General features: G+C 39.4%; 2 protein-coding genes across 5 annotated transcripts; both read right to left on the minus strand.

The window, feature by feature from the left end:
• Positions 1-151: 151 nt before the first annotated feature.
• Positions 152-4,622, minus strand: nat8 (N-acetyltransferase 8). 2 transcript variants are annotated; one of them, XM_008398830.2, is made up of 2 exons: positions 4,499-4,622; positions 152-1,759 (listed from the first exon to the last, which is right to left on the minus strand). In XM_008398830.2, the coding sequence occupies exon 2, from the start codon at positions 1,750-1,752 to the stop codon at positions 1,078-1,080; it is 675 nt and encodes a 224-aa protein (XP_008397052.1). In that variant the 5' UTR covers positions 1,753-1,759; positions 4,499-4,622; the 3' UTR covers positions 152-1,077. The 2 variants fall into 2 exon arrangements, with proteins under 2 accessions (XP_008397052.1, XP_008397051.1); XM_008398829.2 differs by having other exon boundaries at positions 152-1,756; positions 4,499-4,621.
• Positions 4,623-5,117: 495 nt separating this feature from the next.
• Positions 5,118-11,525, minus strand: LOC103458195 (probable N-acetyltransferase camello). Of its 3 annotated transcripts, none has more exons than XM_008398843.1 (2): positions 11,355-11,525; positions 5,118-6,229 (listed from the first exon to the last, which is right to left on the minus strand). In XM_008398843.1, the coding sequence occupies exon 2, from the start codon at positions 6,220-6,222 to the stop codon at positions 5,557-5,559; it is 666 nt and encodes a 221-aa protein (XP_008397065.1). In that variant the 5' UTR covers positions 6,223-6,229; positions 11,355-11,525; the 3' UTR covers positions 5,118-5,556. The 3 variants fall into 3 exon arrangements, with proteins under 3 accessions (XP_008397065.1, XP_008397064.1, XP_008397063.1); XM_008398842.2 differs by lacking the exon at positions 11,355-11,525 and adding an exon at positions 7,789-7,940; XM_008398841.2 differs by lacking the exon at positions 11,355-11,525 and adding an exon at positions 7,793-7,937.
• Between the last annotated feature and the right edge of the window lie 253 nt (positions 11,526-11,778).

An 11,778-nucleotide genomic window follows, 5' to 3' on the forward strand; every position in this document is an offset into this window, starting at 1 on the left:
AATATTTCTGGTTAACTGTTGTAAAGTCCTCTCGTACCTTCACCTTCTGAAAGGTGAAGTAAAATGTATCAAAATAAGACACTGTGACAAAGCTTCTTCTGCAAATCTATACCATTCATTTTACTGAAAATGACTCAAACATTAATCAAACCATAATCCTGATTATTTTTATTTTAACATGGATTTAGGCATCCAACTCAATCTACATTTGTCCTTTTTCATCCTTAACTACCTCATTCACAGGTAATATCAAGATTAGAAGTAGCAAAATCGGAACTAGGTTTGCTGATGGGTAAAATACACCTGATCAAGAGAAGAAAACAAACCCCTTACATTTATATAAAGAACAAAGTACATAAGAAGTTTTTATATCTGGGCACATCAGAGATTTAATGAAAGATTAACGAGAGCACAGCTTGGATTACCTAAAAATGTCTGAAATAGTTGTAAAGAAACTAAGCAGTTAGGAAATAAATAATAAAATAATTATCATAAAAGTCAGTCAGCATACACCCATTAACTTCCTCTCAGATATTATTGTACAATGGCATAGGTGTCCCGATAAAACTATTTTACTTATGATACAATATTGATATTGATTTGAGTACTGGCCGATACCGATATTGACCAGATATGACATCAGAATGTATCAGCCATACTTTTATTACTTATTTTGTAGTGTGGAATGGTAGAAAATGCTTGATCAAGTGATAGTATTCAAAAGAGCAATAGTCAACAAATGACCAGTTTATTATTTCCCAATAGTCTGCTGCGGGGTGGAAGCGCTGCTGAACAGAAATCCTGGGCCAGATTAAATCCTGGAGTGCAGGGCTTCTATCGGCAGATAAAATACGACACTTTTTTGGCTGATATCGGACCAATACCAAAATCGGATTGAGACACTGTTTAAACAATAGTATCCTAAAAATGTTCTAATAAAGACCAATAGTGATTTACTGATCTCTTTAGTGTGTTTGTTTTATAGTAGTGGTATGCAAACAGTTTTCTTTGCATGTGGCATCCCTTGGTAGCTGGAGAATAACTGAACGATACCATCAACCCAAAAATGTTGCTGTTTCAGTCTCTTTCATTATCTGTCTGTAAATCAAGTCTGTACTCAAACAGCGTGAAGTTCAGGATTTTAGCCGTAAGCTCTGGAATGAGAAACTCCCTTATCTTCGTGTAACCCATGTGTTCGTACAGTTTCTGAGCGTCAGTCTGCACAACGGATGTGTAAAGGATGACGGCAGGAAAACCTCTCTCTCGAGTGAAATCCGCCACCGTCTGACACAGAGCCTTGGCGATGCCCATTCCCCGGTGACTGCGGCGCACTGAAATGCGCTTCAGCTCCAAGAACCCGGGCGCTCTCTCGGAGGGGAGACACCCCACAGTCCCGACCACCCGACCGTCGCTTTCGGCCACCCAGAAGCACGAATTATTCTTCCGCAGGTAGGTCCTGCCAATGTTGTCGAGGTCCTTCTTGAGGGTGGTCTCTATGTATTTGTTGAACATGTAGACGACCATCTGTCGGACCGCGGCCAGGACTAGCGTGACGGCCAGTACGGGCAGCAGGAAGGACTTGGAGCTGGTAATGAGGGCGCAGAACGTGACCATGAGGAACATCTGGGTCAGCGGCTGTTTCAGGACGTGGGTGAAGGACGAAGGCACGTGTTCGCTCATCCCCAAGGTGAAGAGCTCCTTGACGACATCAGCGTCCTCGTCCTGGTACTTTCTAATCTGAATGTTGGCCATGGCTCTGCTGGTCAATGAAATTAATGAAATAAAAAAAAAAGATACAAATGTGAAGAGATTGTGAATAACCTTTATACTGCAAACTATTTGATTAAAAACACAAACATTTTCTCAACATAATGTCTACGCCTTCTTTTAAAGTTGAGTTCAGATCTCTGAGTCATACTACAATGTATCTAATTAAGGTGCATTTCCATTAACCATAAAGCTGTATATTACAAAAAAAATAAAATAAATAAATAATAACTTAATGGAAAAATTTATATTTTTATAAAAGTTTTTTGAATGTATCGAAATGGACGCAATTCGCAAAACTACCATGAAAACACTTATTTTGTGTCACAGGAGTCAGGTAATCAACAGCCGGATGTTTCTCCTGGCAGAAACAAAAACAAAGACAACAGAAAGTAGCAGTAGGAGGTTGGTTGTTCGTTTGTTGTTTTTGTGCAGAGCCTTCACAACATTGCATATTCATAAAAAGTCGTGTCATTCAAACTTGTTGAATCCATCCATCTGTATCGTCGACTGCAATTTCCCCAAAACGCAGCGCAGTTGCTGTTCCCAAGTAGGCGGGGCTTGCCGTTAAAATGCCTGAATAAAATGTTGATGTTGTAAATGATGGTTTTGTCCCTGTAAATCTGTGGAATTGCCTTCTACAGCTATATAAACTGGATAAAATTAGTTCACTTACTTTAACTGATAAGAGCAAACACACAGAGGTCTATGTGCCATTCTCTGGGAAATATTTTAGTCTAAAAATCACAATCACCAGGGGTTATGTTTTTCAATGTCAGTCTTGTTACCAAAGTATCATGATAAAAATACCACAGATTTTTGATCAGAGACAAGTTTATTTAATGGTTTTTAAACCATTATCTCATTGGTGTTATGTATTTTCAGCATTTCCACTCACAAGTGAAGTTTTTAATAAAAATGTTTGAAATTGTCAATTCAGTTATCATCAACTCTGTTACCAAATAGGGTAACAGAGCTGATGGTAACAGAGTTTTCAGTTCTAAATTATTATGGTCCTGTCAATTCTGTTACTAACACCAACTCTGTTAGGTAATAGAGTTGACATGTTTATGACATACTTTGACAAAAAAAAGGAAAACTGTTGTCTAGAGCACCATAGACATTGTTGGTTGACTTCTGCTGTGATTTAGTATTACTGACCAATTTTATTTCTAAAAGAATGATGGTTTTCAATGAGTTTTAATGAAAAACATTTGCCCCTATGCGAACAACTCTGTGAAAAGTTGAGTATATTTTGATTTTTTAAATTGTATTTTTAAGTAAAACAACTCAATTTAAAGTATTGGGGTTGTAGGACACTTGGTGTAATGGAATAAAAATATTTTAGTCTGCTAGAATGAATGGTTTTTTTCACTCACTGTCTATATTGTCCGTAACAGAGTTGACGTAACATACCGCAACACATACGTTTTTTCTGAGAAAAAATTATAAAATACTAATGTTTGGCAATTACAGATTTTTTTTTAAGTTTAATGCCTTTTCAACAGACTACCTAAGAAACATTTTAAGAAATTAAATTTTTTTTTGTAATTTCTTGAAGTGCCAAATGTATCTTCAATTATAGAATCACTCAAATGTATTTCATGTAGCATCCGTCTGACATGATTTTTAATGAGTTATTTAATGAACAAGCTTGCTCATGTGTGATTCTAATTTGCGAGATTGTGAGTGGTTTTTTCGACAAGAGAAGAATATAGAAATTTGTGAACAACAGCTTACGGGGAAGATTTCATTTGAAAAACTAATATAAAATAGAGCGTAACTGAACTGGAAGGAAAATTATGAAGTTTTCAAACCATTTAACAAATAAAACAATAAAAAATTTGGCATTTGTATTCAGTCCCCCTTGAACACTTTATTCCAAGTTTGTCCTTTTGGCAAACCTCAAATGAGACTAAACTGAATGCTTCAGTCTACCTGTCAATTCAGGTCAGGAACCTTAGGCCCGATAATCAATAGTAGAGCCACAACACCAACACGACTCTTTTAGAAATAGTTTGCTTTTATAAGACCTATTATTGGAAAACTGGTTAGGTTTTTAAAGTGAGAATTTTATTCTTTTAGGTTTAATTATATTCAGTGGGACATTCAATTTTTACAGATGATGTAAAAATATTAAAAGGTCACAGTTTGTAACCTATTAAAATATTACTTCATAAACATATTCTTTATTTGTGTCACTTTGCATAAAAGATTTGTACACGTATCCTTTTCCTTCTACGTCACAACTATGCTCTATACCTTGTCTGTTACATAAAATCCCCACAAAATAGATTAAAGTTTGTGGCTGCGGCGGCAAAAATATTAATAGGTTTAAGACTATGATACTGTATTTATTTGCTAAATCAATTATCCAGGTGGCAAAACATACAACTGGTCGCTGGTAGATTATAAACTAGTTTAACCTTTAACCACACTGACCTCAAATAAGCTACATGACTGAAGGGCTTTTGACTGGAATGCTTCGTAACAGTTACAGTAGCAAGCTGCTAAAAATCTTTGCAGGCCATTTAATGTGCAAATAAACAAGTCAGCACTGTGCCCGTTATTAAAACCGTCATAAATCTGAGCGCCGTTAACGACTGATAACAGACTGGCTAAGAGCTGCTAGCATTCTTCCTAGCCTCACAGAGCTAAGGAGGATTTGACACCAACGCTCTATGGGATTCTGCAGGGGAAAAGGACAAACAAATAAACACAAATTCGTTACCTTATATTAATACATGAGATGAAAACAGAGACCGTTTCTTCCTGCTGTTAAAACCCCATCAAGGCTTCCGCTGCATACCTGCTTCCTCTTCTTCCAATCCCACTTCAGTTCAATAATGGTGCATTCAAAGGTACTCGGAAAAACGAAAACAGAAAAGGTGTTTTAAGTTGCTTTTCATTTATTTATTTATTTTATATATAGACCGTTATTCTGCTGTCTGTATGAATGTTGCCTGGAGGATTTTGAAAGTTTCATGGCGTTACAACAAAAACAAATTAATTCAGAAAGGGTTGTCTGTAAACACTGCGTCATGTCCGAGGCGCTTTGAACGCAGCAAGTGGAACTTCCTTCTATGCTTATGACCGTTGATGCAGTTATCAAAGTTATTCTTTGATAATTCGGAATATTCGATGTTCAGATGGGTCAAGCAGCTTTCCAGTTGTTTCACCTTTGCTAGAACTTAACACGTTTCGACCCAGAAAGTGCGCCGGTGACTTCTGAAAACAAACGGGTTCTATATATAATAATGTTTACATCTGTAAATTACACTTTTACATTAAATTACCTTAAACTCCAAACACCAAAGATTGGCTCGTTAATGAATGCCAGGTATTCCTTATTTGATTTAAATCAGTTTATTTGCAGGTTCCTGCAGAACTTGGTAACAAGTGATTACCATTATGTTTATTGGAGCTGAAATATGTAGCATATTTGTACATTATTTTCAATGAAAAACTGCTCACCCCACACCCCACACATGGCCCAGATCCTCCCCATGCACCTGCACACACTCACATCAACAACCAGAAGCCACCATGTCCATATATGGCAGCACAACAGCAGATTATCAGAAAAAGAGAAATATGGCTTCCTTACTGGGATTATTGTTTACTGACATCTTTAAATGCCTAGATAAACAACTCAAAAGCGGTAGGAGAAAACATGCTGCATAATGGGCGTTGTTTAGACAGTAACAGCGGAAGTTGAACTAGTCACAAAAAAAGATGAAATAGACTAACTGCAAAGACGTTTTAAAGAGTTTGTCGGTTTCACTCGCTTTATTTCTCTTCCTCTAAATCGAGTCTGTACTCAATCAGAGTGAAGTTGATGATTTTCGCAAAAAACTCTGGTACAGGAAACTGGCTCATCTTCTTATAACCCATGTGTTCATACAGTTTTTGAGCATCGGTAGCGACCATAGACGTGAAAAGGATGACGGCAGGGAAACCTCTCTCCCTAGTGAAATCCGCTACTGTCCGACACAGAGCCTTAGCGATTCCCTTCCCCCGGTGACTGCGGCGCACCGACATGCGCTTGAGCTCCAAAAACCCAGGTGCTGTCTCGGCGGGGAGACACGCCACCGTCCCGACCACCCGACCGTCGCTTTCGGCCACCCAGAAACACGAATTATTCTTCCGCAGGTAGGTCTCGCTGATGTCGTTGAGGTCATTCTTCAAAGACGCGTCTATGTAGCCGTTGAACATATAGACGATCATCTGCCGGACTCCGGCCAGGAGGAGGGTGACGGCCAGGACGGGCAGCAGGAAGGACTGGGAGGTGGTCATGAGCGAGCAGAAGGTGCACATGAGCAGCATCTGAGTCAGCGGCTGTTTCAGGACGTGCATGAAGGACGAAGGCAGGTGCTCATTCATCCCTGAGGTGAAGAGCTCCTTGACGGTTTCAGAGTCCTCATCCCGGTACTTTCGGATCTGAAAGTTGGCCATGGCTCAGCTGGTCCAGAAAAACAGAAAGGTAAAAAAAAAAATTAAAAGTGGCAAACTATATGACTTGTAAATGCATGTGGGGTACCCCAGGGTTTCATCCTGGGTCTCCTCCTATTTAATATCAATATGCTCCTGCTAGCTCATAAAATAGCAAGTAATAAAATTAGCTACCATAACTACACCTGTACACAGCTCTGCATTACGATATCAGGTGACCATGAACCCATTCAAACACAGTAGAGGCGCAGAACAAATCAATGCATGGACATGCCATAACTGCCTGAACAGAAACATTATCTTTGGATCTAAAGAGGAACGATCTAGAGTCAGCACACGACTTCAGTTATTACAGCTAGAGACTAGCGATCAGACGCGAAATCTGGGTGTAGTGATGGACCCTGACCTGAACCTTCAGAGACACATAAAGACAGTTACAAAGTCGGCCTTTGTAAGGTTAAAGGGGTAAAGTTGCTGCTAGCGTTTTCACTAAAACTAGAAAGCTAGCACACATCAACCCAGTTCTATAGTCCTTCCATTGGCTCCCTGTAGCTCAGAAAATAAACTTTTAAATACTTCTGTTGGCTTATAAATCACTGAATGACTTAGCACCACAACACATTCAAGACCTGTTGTCATCGTATCAACCTTCCAGACCACACAGGTCTTCTGGTTCTGGTCTGCTCTGCATCCCCAGAACCAGAACCAAACACAGAAAAGCAGCATTCAGTTCGTAGCGAGGGGAAACTGCAATGGCTTTCTTTTAACCAGCTGCCCCTCCCCACTTGTTGCTGTGCATCACACCATAACAAACCTGAAGGAGCAGCAATAACCTGACAGACCACAAACTACCTGCCTGAAAATATGCTTACTGTAAACACACTTGTGATGAGAATTTGACTGCCATCTCTCAAGGAATCAAAAATGTTTTTTTTTTTTTTTCCAACCAGCAGTTGAGGAAAAAAAACTGCTGGTTAAACTGAGTGATAGCTTAGCTATTTAATTTCTTGCAGCATGGGATTCAAATTGGTCAAGGCTTTAGGTTTGTACATTGTTTAGCATTTACATTAACATGGTGTGTTGCTAGAGTGCCAGAGGTCAACAGAAATCATAACTTTTCCCTTGCAATTAGATATAGTGTCATCATCATCTCAAATACAGAGAATTGAATAAATTTACTTTGTTGCTTTCATAGCGCCTGAATTGACCATATGACGTCACTGTGTGACGAATGATAAGAGTACAATTATTTAAATATATAAACTGAAATTGCATTTTACCCATGATGACCTCCAGCAACATCCCTCATGCTGATCACATAAGAGGTCATGATGGTTTCTAACCAGATTTTTAGTAAACTAGTCAAAAATAAGTAATGTTAACTTTCCACGTAAATTTGCGTAATCCTCGTCAAACCACGAGTCAGATTATGCAAACGGTTTTTCCTTTAAGAAATGACAAGTTAGATTAGCTCACAGTAGCTAGCATCATTGCTAATCCAGCAGCTGCAACGTCGTAGTGAGATTTAAAGGAACGATAAAAGCAACAAAGGAAGATAACACAAAGTACTTGCTTATATGGTGATGCCCAAGTATGGTGTTTAAGGTCTCTTGCAGCCAAAGTCTACTCCAAGTGAACTGCGCGCTTCCATAGACAGAGAAGTGGACTTTCCGGATCTTACGTCAACGGGGGAGCCATGTTGTGAGTGGCAGTTTTGTTGTAAAAACACAAAAAGCGGTACAAACTAGTTTTGTTCCGGAGTTTAGGTCAAGCTGTGTGACTATCTGGTGTTTCTAATGCTCCGTGTTTTATCATTATAGTAATTTTTTTTAAATACACGTCGTTCAAAAAATGTATTCTACATAAAGAAAAAGTACAAATAACCCCCAAATTAGAACTTTAAGTAAACATGCATTGCTGTTTAAGCCTTAAAAAGTAATAAACATTTATTTACACACATTTCTTCCATTTTCTTTTGTAAAAATTAACTAAATACATTTTATGTTTTGTACACTACAACAAACTAACCAGACATTTTGGTATTCCAGGGGTAGAAACATACAGCAAGAGGGGAGCGGCTGTCTGCTGTAAAACATGAATGGGTTCACTGTGCAGCCGTRAATTCACCCACTAATCAGCCGTGACTGATTCGTTTTTCAAGAACAATCTAAAACACGACTTAATCCGTTGATAAATAGCTTTTTTTCCCATTTCATATTGTTTCTGAACTCTTAGTGCTTTACTAGACCAGGGCTGCCACACGTTGATCGCGGAAGGTTTTGAGTCGATCTCGGCATTAGGTGACAAACTGAACGCCGCCAGGAGGCTGAGACCAGCACTTCCTCCTCTGACTCGCTTAAAACGTTCGTAACTTTGTCAAAGAACAACAGCAAAAAAAAATCAACAAAACGTGTTCAAATTAATGACCCAACAACAATAATAATCTCAGTAATTATTGTTTCAACAAGGTTTTGCGCAATTCTGTGGGTTTCGGTTCCATTACCAAAATAACAGAGCAGGAATTTAAAATGAACTAATCAACTACCGCTGTGTTCAGGGAGGCTTATTAATGATCGCAAAATAAATATCAAGTCTGCAAACTCGATATCTAACGGACTGAATGTTATGTTTTTAACATAATCTCTGGTCGGCTTGTGGAGCGCAGGAGGTTGCCATGGTTTAAATGACACAGAAACAGACGGAGAGTAAAAATGTGCAAGTGGTTTAGAGTTGATCACCTGTTCAGGTTTTTTTCCTTTGTTTTGGCGCATCGCAGCCGCTGTAGTTTCTGAACGTTCAATAAACGACAAACTTGGACTAATTACCTCGTTCTTTGTGAGTTTACGTCATTTACAACAAACATCAAACACGGTAAATATTTTTTCATTAAGTATTTAACAAGCAAATGGCTTCTTACGCGATAATTATGTGAAACTAAATTCATTGTCTAATATAAAAAATAGTTTGGTGCTGTCGGGCTCAGAGTCTGAGAAACTTCCTTTATCAAACTTTTTTTTTTGCCTCTTATTTATTGGGCTAAATATTTATTTAGACTTTCTCCAGAATAATAACCTTTTTCAAACTTTATAGCTCCACTGTTGAAAAAGAGGCTCTGTGTATATATATATATATATTTTTTTTTTTTTTTTTTTTTTTTTTGTCATAGTACCCCCAAGAATTTAAAACTACTTTCACCCCTGGTTCAATCCATCTTCTGTACATCCTTGTCCTTGCTGGTTCCTATCCCCAGCTAACGTTCCGGGTGAGAGGCAGTGTCATACTGGACAGGTCGACAGTCTGTCATATGGCAACACGGAGACAGACGGGACAAACAACCATGCACACATACACTCACACCTATAGGGAGAATTTGGAGAGGCCAATTAACCTGACAATCATGCTTTTGGACTATGGGAGGAAGCCGGAGTACCCGGAGAAAACCCATCACAGGGAGAACATGCAAACTTAATAATTAATTATCCATCCATCCTTGTCCTTGCTGGCGAGAGGCAGGGTCACCCTGGACAGGTCACCAGTCTGTCGCAAGGCAACAAGGAGACAGACAGGACAAACAACCATGCACACACACACCTAGGGACAATTTAGAGAGACCAATTAACCTAACAGTCATGTTTTTGGACTGTGGGAGGAAGCCGGAATACCCGGAGAAAACCCACGCATGCACAGGGAGAACATGCAAACTCCATGCAAAAAGACCTGGGCCGGGAATCGAACCCAGAACCTTCTTGCTGCAAGGCAACAGCTCTACCTACCAACTGTGCCACTGTGCAGTTCACATTACCATCAAAGTATCTAAAACTTTTTAGAACCAGTACCTCCAAATGAACCACCCAATTCAGGGGATGCTGCAGGTAACCAAACAAAACCCAAAATTACAGGTAAACAACCTGGTTGTCCATTACAAAAAGAATCAATACATTCAAGGTGAGTAACGTCGTTTTCTCTTCATGCCAGGAAAGAAGGTCCAAAAGACCCAGTAGCCTTATGGCTTCCAAACAGAAAGTCCCAAGGACCCAGGTAAGGACCTCACTTTGAGGAATCTATTTAGTCTTTTCTTCTATTGTGTTTGTATTCATTTTGTCAGATAAGTAGTAACCTTTCTCCTCCAGCGAGGCGTACCCGGGATTTCAGTTTCCACCGAAGAAACAGTATAATCCCCAGGTAAGTGAATCAATTTCAGGGAATTAAACAGAGAAAACAACTAACTGGTGAATAAAACTTGACCTCCACAGGTCATGCAAAAGAAGTGAAAGTGTAAAATCATCTGTAGAATTGTTTGTAGAACGTCCTCATCCTCTTACATGCCGAGCCCTTAGAAACTGCATGATAACAAAAACCTCTGTCCATCCGTCCATTTTCCTCCGCCGCTGTTTCTGGGTCATGGGGCAGCAGCTTCAGATGTTGGAGCTTCTCACCCTATTTCTAAGGTCGAGCCCAGACACCCTGCAGAGGAAACCCATTTCGGTCGCTTGTATCTGTGATCTTGTTCTTTTGGTCATGACCCAAAGCTCATGACTACAGATGAGGTGGGAACGTAGATCAACTGGTAAATCGAGAGCTGTCTCTGTTTGACTTGGCTCTCTTTTCACCACTACAGACCGGTACAGGGCCTGCTTCACAGCAGACACTGCCCCAATCCGCCTGTCGATCTCCTGCTCCCTTTCTCCCTCATTTGTGAACAAGATCTCCAGATACTTAAACTCCTCCACTTGAGGCAGGAACCCCTCTCCCAATCTCTCCCAGAGAGGAGACATTCCACGTCCCAAGAGCCAGGTTCTGCAACTGAAGATGAGGTCGACGGGGACCCCTCCCCCTCAAGCACCATCCAGATTCAGAAGAGGACAGAACAGTTTAGGACAGGAGCTTTGTACATACAATCAGAACAATGCCTGCAGCTGCCCCAAAACCCAGGCCAAAACTCAACCCGCTCATAAACGACTCTCCACAATTAGATAAAAAGCCCCACATACTCCAGCTTGGACGCTGCTGCTCTTGATTAAAATTTTGAAGAATAGCTTCCACTATTTCATCTTCATCTGATGCATTTAAATTGTAAGATCTTTTAAGTTTTTTCATCAGTCCTGCAATTTCACCTAGAATTTAAATATTCTAACCTCCTTCTTTGAACCCTAATATAAAATTCTTCAAGGTCCTCAATAAACTCCGGATTCTCCATGTTACAAGTTTTAAAAGTCTCCAGTCTTTCTTCAGAGCTCGAATGAAAGATCTTGGGAAAGTTGAAGTACTTAGAGACTGTTTTATGATGTCATAACAAAAGAGAATGATATTATATCACAGAGAGAGTGATGTCATAACTGACATATATTTGCATTTGCATATATTTATGCATTTTATAAAATATGTTTCTATGGTTTTCTTTTTTTACATATGTTGAGAATGGAAATCTTAATCGATGAATCATAATTTGTATTGACACATGGAGCATAAAATCAGCTAACAAAAGCATTCAGACTTTACTTATTTTATTCACTTTCAGCGCTGAAAGGAGACGTTTTTACTATTACATTCGAGAAGAGT

The sequence above is a fragment of the Poecilia reticulata genome, linkage group LG22 (genome assembly GCF_000633615.1).
Source record: "Poecilia reticulata strain Guanapo linkage group LG22, Guppy_female_1.0+MT, whole genome shotgun sequence".
In the NCBI taxonomy this organism is placed as follows: domain Eukaryota; kingdom Metazoa; phylum Chordata; class Actinopteri; order Cyprinodontiformes; family Poeciliidae; genus Poecilia; species Poecilia reticulata.